General features: G+C 39.8%; 1 protein-coding gene across 1 annotated transcript in view; it reads right to left on the reverse strand.

Annotated features, from left to right (window-relative positions):
- SLC17A8 (solute carrier family 17 member 8) overlaps positions 1-13,813 on the reverse strand; it is a 29,561-nt gene extending 15,748 nt beyond the window's left edge. Inside the window, exons 1-5 of the mRNA XM_005480717.4 lie at positions 13,301-13,813; positions 6,416-6,668; positions 4,229-4,347; positions 739-853; positions 180-267 (exon numbers count right to left, since the gene is read on the reverse strand). Of these exons, the coding sequence (XP_005480774.2) occupies positions 180-267; positions 739-853; positions 4,229-4,347; positions 6,416-6,668; positions 13,301-13,443 (718 nt within the window). The 5' untranslated portion in view covers positions 13,444-13,813. The remainder of the gene's footprint in view (positions 1-179; positions 268-738; positions 854-4,228; positions 4,348-6,415; positions 6,669-13,300) is intronic.
- Between the last annotated feature and the right edge of the window lie 231 nt (positions 13,814-14,044).

Below are 14,044 nucleotides of genomic sequence, written 5' to 3' on the forward strand. Positions count from 1 at the left end.
TAAATGATAAAATGATGGCATATTAAACAAGAAAGGACTCACAAGTTCCTAAGTTTAGGGTACAAGGTGATTGTAGCAAAGGGCAGAGTGTCTGTGCAACTCCTTCAAATAATGAAATTAATAAAATAAATCTAATAAGGACACATGCTTACAAGAACCATAGGAGCCCATGGACTCACCACAGAATGAAGTGGTAGCCAGCCTGCTCCTCTCCAGCGGCGGGGCCCACTTACTCCACATCCCGTGGCAGGCTGGGTACGTGACACCCTGGCAGACATTTCACACATCACATGATTTGCTTTCACTGCATTCCACCTGAAGCAGTTGTTGATGCTATCCCTACTGCCTATCTGTTTGTCACCATGGAATGATACAGGAGGGTAAGGTAAGTCTGGAAGAACTCGATTGCTTGAGTATGAAATTGTCACACTAATCTGAATTACCCATTACCTGAATAGTAACATGTTCTGAGATAAAAACACTGGTTAGTATATGCAGTTGATGGCACAAGAAAACTAAAACAACTCAAATTGCAGCACCAGAAATATACATTTTTCTTTACTTTAAGTAAACTTAGAAATATAATCAGTATAATTTAAAAATTACAGCCTCAAAATGAGCAGCAAGTAAAACTGTATATTGATGAGAAACCCTGATCAAAAGAGATCTTATGACTTCTAGAACCAAATCTCAAAATCAAACTCGGTTTGAAAGGACCAAAATGGTGTGTGCTTCTACCTCCACCAAACCTTGAAGAATTCTTACAAACATCACACATCCATAATGCACTCTTGCTGCAGAAGGGATGATCATGTTCAGTGTAGATGTTAGAAAGATAGCTGCACCAAATACCCTATGGAGAAAAGTAGCATGAAAGGGAATACAATTATTATCTATTCTTCAGAAGTGTTTTCATATTCCACTTTATAAATATTTATAAACTTATTTTAAAATATTTTGTTACAATTCTTTTTCTTTAAAATATGTATTTAAATTATTTGCATTTCAGTCTCTGAAAATTTGTTCACAGGAAATATATGTGACTTCATTTTCTGATCATTCATTGTCTGATCTTATTCACAGTAGGGCTAATGGCTGTGTTATAGCATAAAAAATTTACAGTCAAAAAACAACACTGTTTTATCAAAACTCTCTACACCTATTGACAAAAGCAACAACCCACGCCTAGAGAGCTCATTATCTGAGTGACAAGAAAGCACTAAACAGATGAGCAAACAAAAGCAAAGAAGCTGAGCAGGCTTCTATATAAATCAGTTCCTTTGTCACTTCTCTAAGTGACAAAGGAACTGATCTATATAGAAAACAGTCTGAAAATATGAATTGGAATACAAAGCCCTCAGTCATATCTTGACATTTAGGAGACCGCTTTAAAAGTCAAGTAAACATTTAACTGAGAAATCAGTATTATCTCTCTGTTTTGATCCCTGAAGAAAAGACTTCTGCCTTTTGCTTTCTTACCACTAATAGGAATATCAGGTCTGTTATTATAACACTGTTGACTCAGGGAACTACAGCAAACCATGTGAATTAATAACCATGTGAAAGAAGAAACTGTAACAAAGAGAACATGTTTAATTATCCAAACAGCTATCTATAAAGACTGAGTTTCCAATCTCTGCTACCTCTTTTGATGCCAGCTCTTAATATCCCTAGGTTGTAAATGCATCATTTATAAGGAATTAGAACCAGTCACTCTTCTGCTACTGTTTAAAGGGTTGAGTATTGTTTCCACAGAGACAGCATCTTTTCATCAATTCACTGCCATTTATCCCAAAGAAGTTCGTCTCCACTTTGACAAGAAATATTCCAGGTTTTCTCAATTCATTCACATATTCTTCTGTCCTCACTACCACAATTCCTGGGCAGCTGCCACTTTTGGATCCAAACAGCTACAGACTCCTCTGCCCAGCAGGGTGCTCTTCCTGAAAACTGATATCAAGAGGTGCCTTGTGTTCCATGCATCCACCAAGAAATTCTGACATCACATTTAGGTGTGTGTTTGAGGATAAGCACCAAGTTAAAGGGATGGTGTGAGTAAATGGTTGATAAACTTTTTGGTGGAATGCAGACTACATCAATTTGGGTGAAAGTATTGAGTAAATTACATAGTGTTAGAGGGGTTTGGTGCAAACCCATAAAGCACTCAGTATTTTCAGCCACTATGAGATCCATTTGAATCCCTCACTATCACAGATAATTATGTGCATTAGAGAAGTGCCTGGGGTGGGTTGTCCGTAGGTATGTTCAAGGTTGCAGAGTTTAAACAAGTGGCAAAGGAGTCTTTGCCTAAATCTATAAGGTCAATATAAGCATAGAATCTCATTTTCAGAGTGCATCTGGGACAAAAGAAAGTTTTTCCTCTTTCTAGGGCTGGTGGGTTCATTGGCCACAGAACCCCTGTTTTTCTGCCCTGTGTCTTAGCAAATAACCCTTGAAACTGAAACTGAAACTGAAACTTGGCACCACGAGTGAACCTACCTAAGCTGAAATTGGTTGGGTAAATGAGGAATACAGGAAAAACATGGACTTAGTGAATCCTATTACTGCAAATAGAAATTCTCTTTGAGCTCAGCTCTTGAGCTATTTTTGTTCCTCAGCAAATTCTACTTCTAAACCCAGTTATGTTGGGCAAATCCATAATGTGATGTTATAGCATAGCTTTAGATTGGGTTGGAAACTCTCACGGGGATAGTGATGTTATAGTATAGCATTAGACTGAGTTGGAAACTCTCACAGGGATAAATGCAGAGCTTTCTGTGCTTGTGAGCAGCCTGTACTTAAGGAAACATTCTGCTGACAGAACACATCAAGTTATGATGTAAACATGCTTATTTTACTGTTTGCAAGTGAATTAAGGAAACAAAAGCTAAACTAATAATATGCTGAATTATTCAGCCAGCAGTGTGCACAACTGTGTTTTGGAGCCCTTCTGCTGCAAAAGCTGGTGGCAAGACTAGAAAGGCTGGAGAAGTTATTAAGCTTAGCTAATTTGTTTGGCTTACTTGGCAGATGGAAAAATATTGTGCCTAGGCATTGTTATGTGGTAGAGAAATAAATAATTGAAGATGAGAACAGTGTGAAGAAGCAGTGCAAACCAAACTCTCCAAACTGTCTGGGCAATTCTGTGGGATGATTCTGTTCTGGAGAAATTTCCACAAGGGCATATGGATGGGAAGAACATCCAGGCAGTCTTGTAATCTCTGTAGCTCTTTGCAGAATGCAGAAAGCAAAGTACTTTGATTTGGGGCAAAGTACAACATAAAACTGGTTTTAGAGACCCTTTCCAATTCTGACACTATTTGTAGATAAGTCACATCTTGTTTGCAGAGAACAAAGTTAGTACCAGCCATCTTTTTTTTATTTTAATCTGTAGATCCCAAGTACCCTTAATATGCACATCTCATGAGCTCATTCACAATGAGCTGTCTTCGGACAACAACCCTCTCTCTTGTGATAATACTCAAAGTTCTGAAGACCTTTTGATGTAAAGTCCAAAATCAAAGTTAACATTGACAAAATTAACTAGTTTTTCTTATTCACATTTTCAAAAGCAGTTGAAATTTAAAAAAAAATGGTGACAAACCCATTGATCATAAAAAAAAATCTGTACAGATTCTCAGACTTCACCAAGCAGAAATCAGGAGGCTCTATTAGAAGTTCTATGCAATCTTAATTACAGTCAGTACTATATCCAGCCTTGGCAAGGATATTTGTGTGCATGAGGATAGATTTATCAATTCAGATCATAAATAGTTAAGTAATTTCTTTATTCCCAGCTTCAGTCCACAGGGACTGTGGACTGTTGAAGGAGGAAGACTAAACACTGCTGGAAAACCATTGTTTGGTGTTGAGGTAAGGAGCACTAAGGCAACTTCTTTAAAAAAAGTGCTTCAAACATTGTTGGAAGCATTAGGTGTGATTTTCCTTGAACTCTCCAGAAAGCATTGTTTAGAGAAGAAATGTGTAAATATTTGAGATAAACAAGTTAAATTGAAAAAATCAACAATAGACCCATAATGGAAGTCTTGTCCTCATCAATAATTTTTAATCAATTATTATTATTAATAATTCTTGATAAATACAGAATTTTCAGCCTCAGATGTGTGTTTCTGAAGCACTAATTTGCTATTTTAGTAATTTCCGTTTACACAGTGTAAAACAGTTGTCAGACTCTAAAGCTTAATTCATTTGCTTGTTGTTGTCTTACCTGTTAGCAGCCAATTTATTTGCTATGAACCCTCCTGGAATTTGTGTCACAATGTAACCCCAGAAAAAAGAGCCATGAATGAGTCCTACAGTCTCTGGATCCCAGTTGAATTGGGCTGTCTGTAAAGGAAATGAGACACATGCTGCAAGATAAAGCATACTCATTGTAAGGTAACTGTTGCTTACAAGTCACACAGAAGTCACCCTGCTCCAAATGAAGCCTCTCTACACTGGCTGCTCAGGATTGCTGGGCTTGAAAACCTCCAGTTAAGGCCAAAGGATGTTCAATTCCCCTGTGAGATTACTGCTTTGGCTTTTAGGAGTGGGAAAGGTTACAGCCATAAGGTAGCTAATGCTGGACCTTCAACTTTGCTACTTGCCACTGCTTCCCCCTGGGCTCCTTAAACTTGAAGCCTTTGCTTTCAAGACTGCCCAGAGTTATAAGAAGGACCTGATACCCTTCAATGGGCATATCCATTTCCCCAAGATTATCAAGGCTGCTTAAATCCTTTGAGTTGATTTGCTTTCTGGTCAGATTTGTTCATGACTCTCCCTGTCAGGGCCCAACTCTGACCATCCACTGTCAGGATCAAATGGCATGGGGCAGAAAAGACTTGGGGGCGAGGAGAACATCTGAAGACAAAGCAATCTGAAAATAAAACCAGGTAACACTAGCCAGTGACTAGTTTATCTTTTGTTAGAAGTGATGCCAAAGTAGCCAGTTGTCACTAAAATACCACAGAGAACTGGCAACTGCAGTGATAAGCACTGACATATCTTTTTTTGATATTACTTTCTGCATGTTAAAAGAAAAACAGTTTTTCCCACTACATTGATTTTTTGCTCATGAAGAAACAAACTGAAAAACAGCTCACTGTTTGACCTACAGCCAGATGGCATTAATTAGCCAGACATGTTTACAGAAGGCTAAAGGGTTTCCTTCCCCATCAGTACTCATTTTGATGTGTCCCACTTTCCTGTGCTGAGGCACTTCTGTTTAAACACCTGACTTTCTACTGGCAATTTCCAGCTGAGTTTCTAGGTAGTGGTAATTTCTGAAGGCAAAAACACCATGAGATATGGAAGAAGGTTCCTCCTGATTCAGGAGATGCTCATACCCAAACACTATGAGTTTAGATTTGTGGAAGAATTTACTCCCATTTTCTGAAACTACCTCTTCTGAGCTTCCCAACCTATGCAGGCACATACTTTCTCTTTCTTAAGTGTAGAACCTGGAAGTCCCAGAAGGACCATGGAGATCAGGGATTAGACTGAATAAATACAAATTCAGCAGGAAGTCTAAGCATGGCTCCTATGATCATGAGTCATGGAGACAGGCATATTTTAACAATGGAAATTTATGACAGACATTTGCTGCACTCTTCTTTACCAAAAGTTAAAAAGTGTAGGAGAAAAGCTGATGAATATTTGCACAGCATTTCATTCTAGAGTCAAGATTCCTACGAATTTGTTAGGCCAAAAAGATTCAATAGATATCCAAAAATAAGTCAACAAGTAGAGCAAATGTAGAGATTTAAGTTCATAAAATCCACCAAGGGACACTTGACATCACAGCCGAATACTGAGGGAGGATGGGGAATACTGTGGCATGGATTGAATGCGCGTGCTGGAGTGCATTGAGATAAAGCTGTGTAGGATCTGCTATGGACCACATGCCATCCACTGCAAATTTGAAAACATCTTGGCACCTAGCTCTTAATAGCTCCTAACAACAATCTGCGCTGTCAAAAACCTGATGTCTTATTGCCAGTGACTGCTTTAAGGTCTTGAGAATTATCCACTGATATGAATGTAGTGGCTGCAGCCCTACATAAAATAATTGCTAATTCCTTCTACAACAGCATCAGAGCACATTTCCCTGAGAGACAGTAAAGAGCAAAAGCTTCTGCCACCACAGCAAAATCTGTCTACAGCTGGCAGATCAGCGACCTGGGAGACACGCAAATTCAGTTCTCATTTCAGGTACTTAAACCCTCTCTGTGACACTGCAAATCCTCAGATCTTGAAGGTTTTTCATGTGACTTCATCACCTAAATAGGAATTAAGTGCCTGTGCATCTACGTGCATCCAGACTGATGTGTCTCCCTCATTCTCTCTAGCTATGTGGCATTTGGGTGATTTCGCAGCGGGATCTGCTCAGAGCAGTGAAAGGAAGCTGTTTCCTCACCCTCAGCTCTGGCTTTCCATCGACATAGACAGTGTTGTTGTTGACCATCTCCACGATGGCCACGCCGAGGTTGCACCTGATGCCGAAGGAGATGCAGAAGCCCAGGCCGCTCATGATGGCGATGATGTAGCGCTTGGGTAGGCCGCAGCAGTGGCACTCGCACGGCGCGGCCCGGCGCCCACTCGCCACCACGGGCTGCCCCTCCGCCGTCAGCTCCAGGGGCTCCTCCTCCACATTGGTGCCATCCAGCTTCCTAAACACACGAGGGAAGGAAAAATGAAGGTGCCCTGTCGTCTCAGTAAAATTTGCTGAAACACGGATGGACAGTTCCGTGCTCCGGTCACCTGCTAGCTCCTGTTGGCAGGTGCTTGTCTTTGGGCAGGTGTGAGGTGATTTAATGCTGGACAGGCTGTGAAAGGTTAGCAGAGATCACACTTTTGCCTGAATGACTTCTGAAGGTTGCACATCTGAACCACCCAGCCAGACAGGCAGCTGCAACAATGTTCACAGGCTATTCATGAGCACAACTATGAGATCTAACTGGAGGTCTGTTGTGATAAATTCCATTGATTCTTTGGAAAATTTACATATGATTAAATTAACCCTAATTTCTGACTAGATTTACTAAGCAGAGCTGCCAGTATGTTTCAAGGATGAAGGCAAATACAACACAAAGCATGGTTTCACTAAGCCCCAAACTTCCTGGAATTTGTTTTCTCCTGTGAGACAAAAATCAGGGCTGTACAGCAGAGGAGAAACCTCTCTGGCATCAGATCCCCTATTAAAGACACAAAAGAGACAGGCCCAGACCTTATTTGCCCATCAGCTACCAACTAACACAGGAGTGCCGCTCCTCAGGCTTTGCATATCCGGCCTTTCCTTTTCCCATAGGCAATCTACCTGAGATATTCATATGGAACAAAATGGGACTTCCATGCAATCTGGAATTGCATGATAGTGCAATTAAAATTTAATTTGGTCTCGCGATCTGATTAGGGCTATTAACATTGTGCTGCAGGACCAGGCAAAGTCTGTCATAGGAAAGGTGAGGTAAGAAAGCACTAGACACCAAACCAGATCTAAATAATTCCTTTTCTAACACTGCCTTTACGGGTCTATTTTAAAATGCAGATTACGGTTTTTCTGACATGCTGAAACACTGAAGGGCATGGCTAGCTGTGACTAACCCACTGAACACTAACCATAAGCTTAAGGTTAAGCCTTTACTAAGAGAGGCCTTGATCAGGCCATTCAGTTTTGGCATCACCCTGAAGCACTGAGCTCAGGATCCAGCTGTCTTTGTGCCTGCCATGGAGTACTGTGAAAATATTTAACCTAAAGGAAGCCCAGCTTGCCATGTAAAATGATGAGATTATTTCATTTACTGTTTTCTGATAAGGAAAAACATATTTCCTTCTTCCACATATGTGGTTGAGTGTATTTGAAATCTAATGTATATATTTGATATGCATTTGAAACATCAGTTTTCAGTATGAAAATCAACATAAACAACTCTGACAGAGCATACATGGATGGGCTACATCTGACTGGGTTGAGTTTTTTGGGACAGTGTTGGTTAAATCACTGCTTTTCCCAATTGCTTTAAGTCTAATGCACTACCCATAATCTAACAGATAGTACTCTGCACTGGACAGTTTGCAGATAAGCATGTTAAGTATGGCATCTTGTGCACTTAAATATATCTTTCCAATATAAGGTTTCACTTCAAAATATCGTTTTTAGGTTGTAGAGCTAACTGGAGCATCATTTACCATGTTATTCCTTTTTACATCCCAATATAAACCCATTATTTCAGCCATAGTCTTAGCAAAAAGAAAATAAGCACACTACAGTCCATCAGCTCATGTTTTCAAGAAACACTAGAATCACAGTGTTTTGGGCCAAAAGGGAACTCTTGGGATTATTTTATTTAATTCCTTTCTCAAACCAGTGCTCACTGCAAAGTTAGATCTTTAGCTCATTGTCAGACTGGAGCAAAGCCTTTGCATTCAAGTAAGGTAACATAGAAAGTGTGATCTTACTGTGGTGTTATTTGGGGGTGATGGAGATCTTATGATTCACCGGCAGGGAAACAGCATTTGTTAGTGACATGGGAGTACAGAGACTAATTCAGTCAGGCACTTGAAAAAGAAGACACCAGTATTCCATGCCCTATGTGTTAATAGAGGTAAAGGTAAAAGGAATGAGATATCAAAAATAAAGACCTCAGGAAGTGAAAAAAATTTGAATAATTATTTTTGAACTGTTATAATCTCCAAAGTGCTAAGCCAAAAGAAATAATTTGTCTTTCTCTAACAGAATATAAGATATTGATTGAATTAAATCAATTAACTATTCTCCAAAAATTACTAGGCTCTATTTATAAGAGAGACATTACACTTTAGGGGGTGCATTATTTTGGGCAGCTGGCAAAAATTAGACACTTCATGCAAAGCCAAAACATCTGGACGTTTTCAGCAGGCTGTCAATTCAGATAGGCATGAAAACATCCTTCTGCTCCAAATTCAGTGCTAAAAGTGGTGACCTAGGACTAGAACTATGGACCTATATCATCTCTGCAGAGAAGTTCATTATTCTGCTATTGTATTTGACTAATGTAAGGAAGCAAGTTGAGGACTGATTCATCACCCCAAATCCATACAGTTTATTTCCTGCGCCCAGAGATTAATTTCAATGCCTCCATACCAGGCTTGTCTTGGAGAAAACTATTTTTCAGTGGCAGTCCAAACACATAGGTATTAAAAATTGCAGGCATTCACAAGCCAGTGTCAGCACTGTGTTTTTGGTTTTATTTTATTGAACGGGTACATAATGAACATATGGCAACTCCATGGAATGATGAGAAATTTATCTTCCAACTGATCCATGTATTTTCATAGTGTCAGTGAAAATTTTTACTAGTTGTTTACCAATGACTTTAAAGGAAACTGGTTCAGGGCCAGTGCTCTCCTCTAATTATCAGCCTCATGCAGGAGATGCAGGTGTGCAATTTCCTGCACAGGACATGTTCACTTCTTAGGTCTGTTTTTTCCTTTTTCAGCAAATGTACAACATTGGGCAAGTAAGAGGGGCTAAGTTATTTGAATCTGCATCCATATTCTGTGCCCAAATGTCATAATGACTTTATGCAACATTTCTATTTTTTATTGAATGCCTACTCTGGCATATACAGAACTTTGAATGCATGAAAGAAATATTAAAAATCCCTATCAGTAATAAATAAAATCCCTATAGCACATATACATTCGGCACTCTGTATTTAAGGGGGTTTTAGCAGAGGAATTAGTTCTTTCTAGGTGTACTAGAATTTAATTTTGTTTAATTAAAAACTCATTGATCCTATGGTAACAGGCAAATGTTAATGTTTGTTGTGTTAAAACGCATTCTAGAGTGGATTTCACCAGATGTGGCAGTCTTTCACAGCTGCAGCACAATCATACACAATGTTCAAAGCTCACACCTACAAATCCATTAACTACAATGATCTCTGCATAACTTCAGAGACCAGTAATTATAATTATCAATAACCAGAAATACAGTAATAACAAAAAAAAAATCATTACTCCAAAAGCAGATACACTCTCCTAAGATCTTATTAATTCTTCGGAGATTTGTCCAGGTGATAATTTTCCATAAGAAATCCTGTATTTGATGCATTGGTACCAAATCCCAGCACAAACACCCAACTCTCTCGAGTTACTCAGGGCATGGGACCTCTCTTGCTGGTTTCTGCATGGTGTTTCCATGAAACCCACAACAAGGCTCAGACATGAGGGACTGTGTGGCCCAGGTTCTGCACTCCTGGGCTGCAGGGCAGTCTGTCCTTGGTGCAGTGAAGGAGCACTGCAGGGATGTTTGGCCCCTGGGCGCTGCAGTGCAGCGCTGCATGAGTGCTCTGTGCCCTGGCACTAACAGTGCTACAAAGGCACAACTCGTGCATCAGCTGCGTCTGCACAGCCCACACAGTGCTCACTGCACTGCACAGTCCGGGAGGCACCCTGTAAGCTCCCCCTGTTTCTGCACAAAGGGAAAATCAGAGAGGAATAACTCCGTGATCCATCACAGTCACAGGAGCCCTGTCCAGTGCAAGTGTGTATCACCCAGATTCAAGATGCAGTTTTCAGTAATTTAGGCTAATTCACCAAGGGACATCTGCAGCAGTCAGAACTACACCTATCAAGGCTACACTTCATACAGCAGCCATTTGCCATGGCCCAAATGTCTTTTTACATTAAAAGTGATAATATTTAAACCCACTTAAACACTTCCCACTTCACCAAGAAGCCCACTGTTGCCATTAGCTGGTCCAGGATTCCTGAAATCCTTAGGGTAGGGAGAGCCTAATATCTTACTTCAGTCTTTGGCTTCTTCCTTGACTGCAGTAAGTTCACAGAAAGACCAAAGTGTTTGTGTCTGTCAATAAGATCTGCAGGAAATCTTTCTTTTCTGAGAAACATAATGATGACAGAGCCACAATTCTGATATTAATTCATCCAAGCCTTGAATTCTCTATTTTTTCTTCTGCCCCACTGCATAAAATAATCAAGAAAAAAACACTTTTGTATTAAAAAAATGATACAAAGCATTTACAACATTTTCCAAAACATTTTTTAAGATCTCACAAATCAAACAGCTGCCAATAGCCTAAAGAAAGGATGGCTCTTGGGTCTTCCAGTTCAGTCTTGCCTGCCTCCCTTCCAGGGTCCAGACACCCTAAAGTCACCTCCTGTGAGTGGACTCTTATTTTGCAGCACCCATCAAATAAGCACACCTGTGAGGAGGCAGTAAGCTGCTTTATGCTGCTTGAGCTTTAGCACTTGAGCTGGACTGCGGATAATTGCCGTGGAGCAGCTGCTCTTGCCAGACATCTGCTTCTCTCTCGTTTGCAAGACAGAGGAAATGTGGCAGGAAGGCACAGGCCAGTCATATTTACCAAAGTTAAAACATGTTTTTCTACCCACTTTGTCAATTTTGACATCAACACACCACAGTCAGTGAAGGCACACTTGGAGATCTAATCAAGGATGTGCATTATAATAATTCATCAAACTATGATGAATGCTAGGAGAGAAACCAAATTTTTTGCTGATTTTCACCTCATTAAAGACAATTGGATTGGATGAAGAGCAAAGTCAAGGTTGCAGCTGGTATATAGATATATGTGCCACCATATAAAAACACAAGTGTTGTCATTTGTAGACTAAGCTGTAGAGAATGACATTCATATTAAAAACATGCATGTTTCATTCATTTATGGAAACTTTCAAAGATGACTGCATATTTCCTACAGGACTGCTCAAGTTGCAGCAATTCTTACTTAGATCTGTGTGCAGAGATAATAAAAAGATTTTATAGTTTGGATTATTTCCTCTGCTGATTGGTATATCTAAGAAAGGCTCTGAGATACCTATGTTTAAAATAGAAAATAATTAAGTTCAGCAAACTTTCTTGCACCTCAAGTGATATTTGGGTTAATTTGATTCAGGAGCAGTGTTGCTGAAGTTGGCTACCTGCGCTATCAACTGTGTAGGAAGTAGCATGACAGCCTTAATACATGGCTACAAGAGGAGAGCAATCTGGATAATCTAAGGTGAGCCCAGCGTGCTGCCACATCACGTATTCACTAGATACAAACCTTACAGGTATTTGGTCAAATTGACCAGCACAGCCCACAGCAGAGAGAATTTATCACTGAATTAATTACCTTAATCATTGTTCTAAAAAATAAACAGATTTCTCGGAATTACTGTAGAGTATTATAAAAGTAAAAAAAAGAAAAGCAAAACAGGTTTCATCTGTAACACTGTAAATTAAAAAAAAGTTAAGTAGAAACTGTGTAAAACACAGATACTCTGTTCACGTGATAAAGAAATAGAATAACTGCAGTATGTTATGTGCAAATTCTTCCGCGTTTTCTTGTGATCAGAGGCTTGGTTAGAATTACTATTTCTTGACTCAAAATAGCATTCCAAATAGAAGGCAAAGGGGTGGATATGAAAGCAAATATAATTCAGTCACTGGAAACACCTTCAGTTAAAGTGTTGGCCTGATCCACACAAAGATTTAAAACACAACATCAAGCATGGAAGAAATGCCACTAACCCCTCTGGCTCTCATCTATTGATTACACAAATAAGTGTTGTCACTAGCCATTACAAACATAAATAAGCTTCTCTTTAAATGAGAAATATCTTCCCCTTTATGAAACTGGGAATTTCTTACATCAGATTTTCATTTATCTAAAAATAAGAATCCTCCATTTCTTGGTTCATAAAACTATCAGGTTAAGATGAAAATCTTAAACCTTTTTTCTGCTTATGACAGCAAACAGCTGCTTCGCCTTATTCTCTCTCTAATTTGCTAGTGTCAGTAAACTCACACACACACATCTCTATTCAATACATTTTCTCTTTCTGATTTGGAACAAGTTTTAAAACACCCCAAACCTGTAATTTAAGAACATTACATCTAATTTCAAGAGTAGCATCATTGGGAGTGTTGATTCCCATTAAATTATTGCTTTTTCTCATGCAAGTTAAACCACAGAATTAATCACATTTAATTATTTAAAGGTTTTTTAATTAAACAGTTCTTCAAGCTCTTTTTAATATTAGAACATTATTTCATAATTTGTTTTCACCTTTTTTGTTTAATATAAATATTCTATGATCTACAGTCATATGCTGTTGTAACTACTCCTTTTACATCTTCTGTCTTACAGCAAGCTGTCTCACTCTCTGTACTTGGATATTACTTTTGCAACTCTATAGTCTATTTTATGTTTTTACATATTTTTTCTATACTGCATTTCTCATAATAAATTGAATCAATGGACCTGTCTGGGAATTTTCTGTTGAGTTTTACCTTCTCAGATTCCCCAGCGAATCGCTAATGGTGTTCTTCACCTCTTCCTTTCCTGGGTTAAAAAATCTTTCTTTCAGTGAACCAAGCCCTTTGAAAGGCATTTTGTCTTTCTTCTTCAGTAAATCCCTTATGTTAACGAGCATTCACTTCTGCTGTCATATTTCCCAATGCCAGAGCCAGGAGACTCAGCAGTCCCCTCGGTGAACTCTGCAACAACAACCAGTTGCTCAAGAAAGGAGTGGGTAAAAAAATAATAATAAAAAAAATAAAGTCAGATCTTGCAAAGCCAGAAGGGAAAAGCTGTGGAGCAAAGCCCCCCAGAAGCACTCAGGGGCTCGGCGTGGCCCTGGGAGCAGCTCTGGTGCCGGCTGTCGGTACCCGTGCAGGGCAGCAGCTCCGGGCTGACGCTGGGAGCTGCAGGTGCTGCTCAGGCCAGCCTCCCTGGGCAGGAGTGCTGCCTGCTCCACAGGCAAACCTCAGCCTGCCTCGCTGGGGCTCATCCTCTGTGCATCCCTCCCTCCCTCCCTCCCTCCCTCCCCTGCCTCTTTCACACCGAGATCCTGTGCAAGGTGGTGCTATAGTAACAGACACAATACCTGTCCTCAAGCCACTCCAGTTCGCTAATAGGACCTCATCTATGGCAAGGGCCAGAAGTTTATTAAATATTTACGAGACCTTTCTGCAGGGAGGGAATTATTGCAAGCTACAGCTCCCATTCTCTGTGTACCCCCCACTCAGGGGAGG

This window comes from Zonotrichia albicollis, chromosome 4, assembly GCF_047830755.1.
Source record: "Zonotrichia albicollis isolate bZonAlb1 chromosome 4, bZonAlb1.hap1, whole genome shotgun sequence".
In the NCBI taxonomy this organism is placed as follows: Eukaryota; Metazoa; Chordata; class Aves; order Passeriformes; family Passerellidae; genus Zonotrichia; species Zonotrichia albicollis.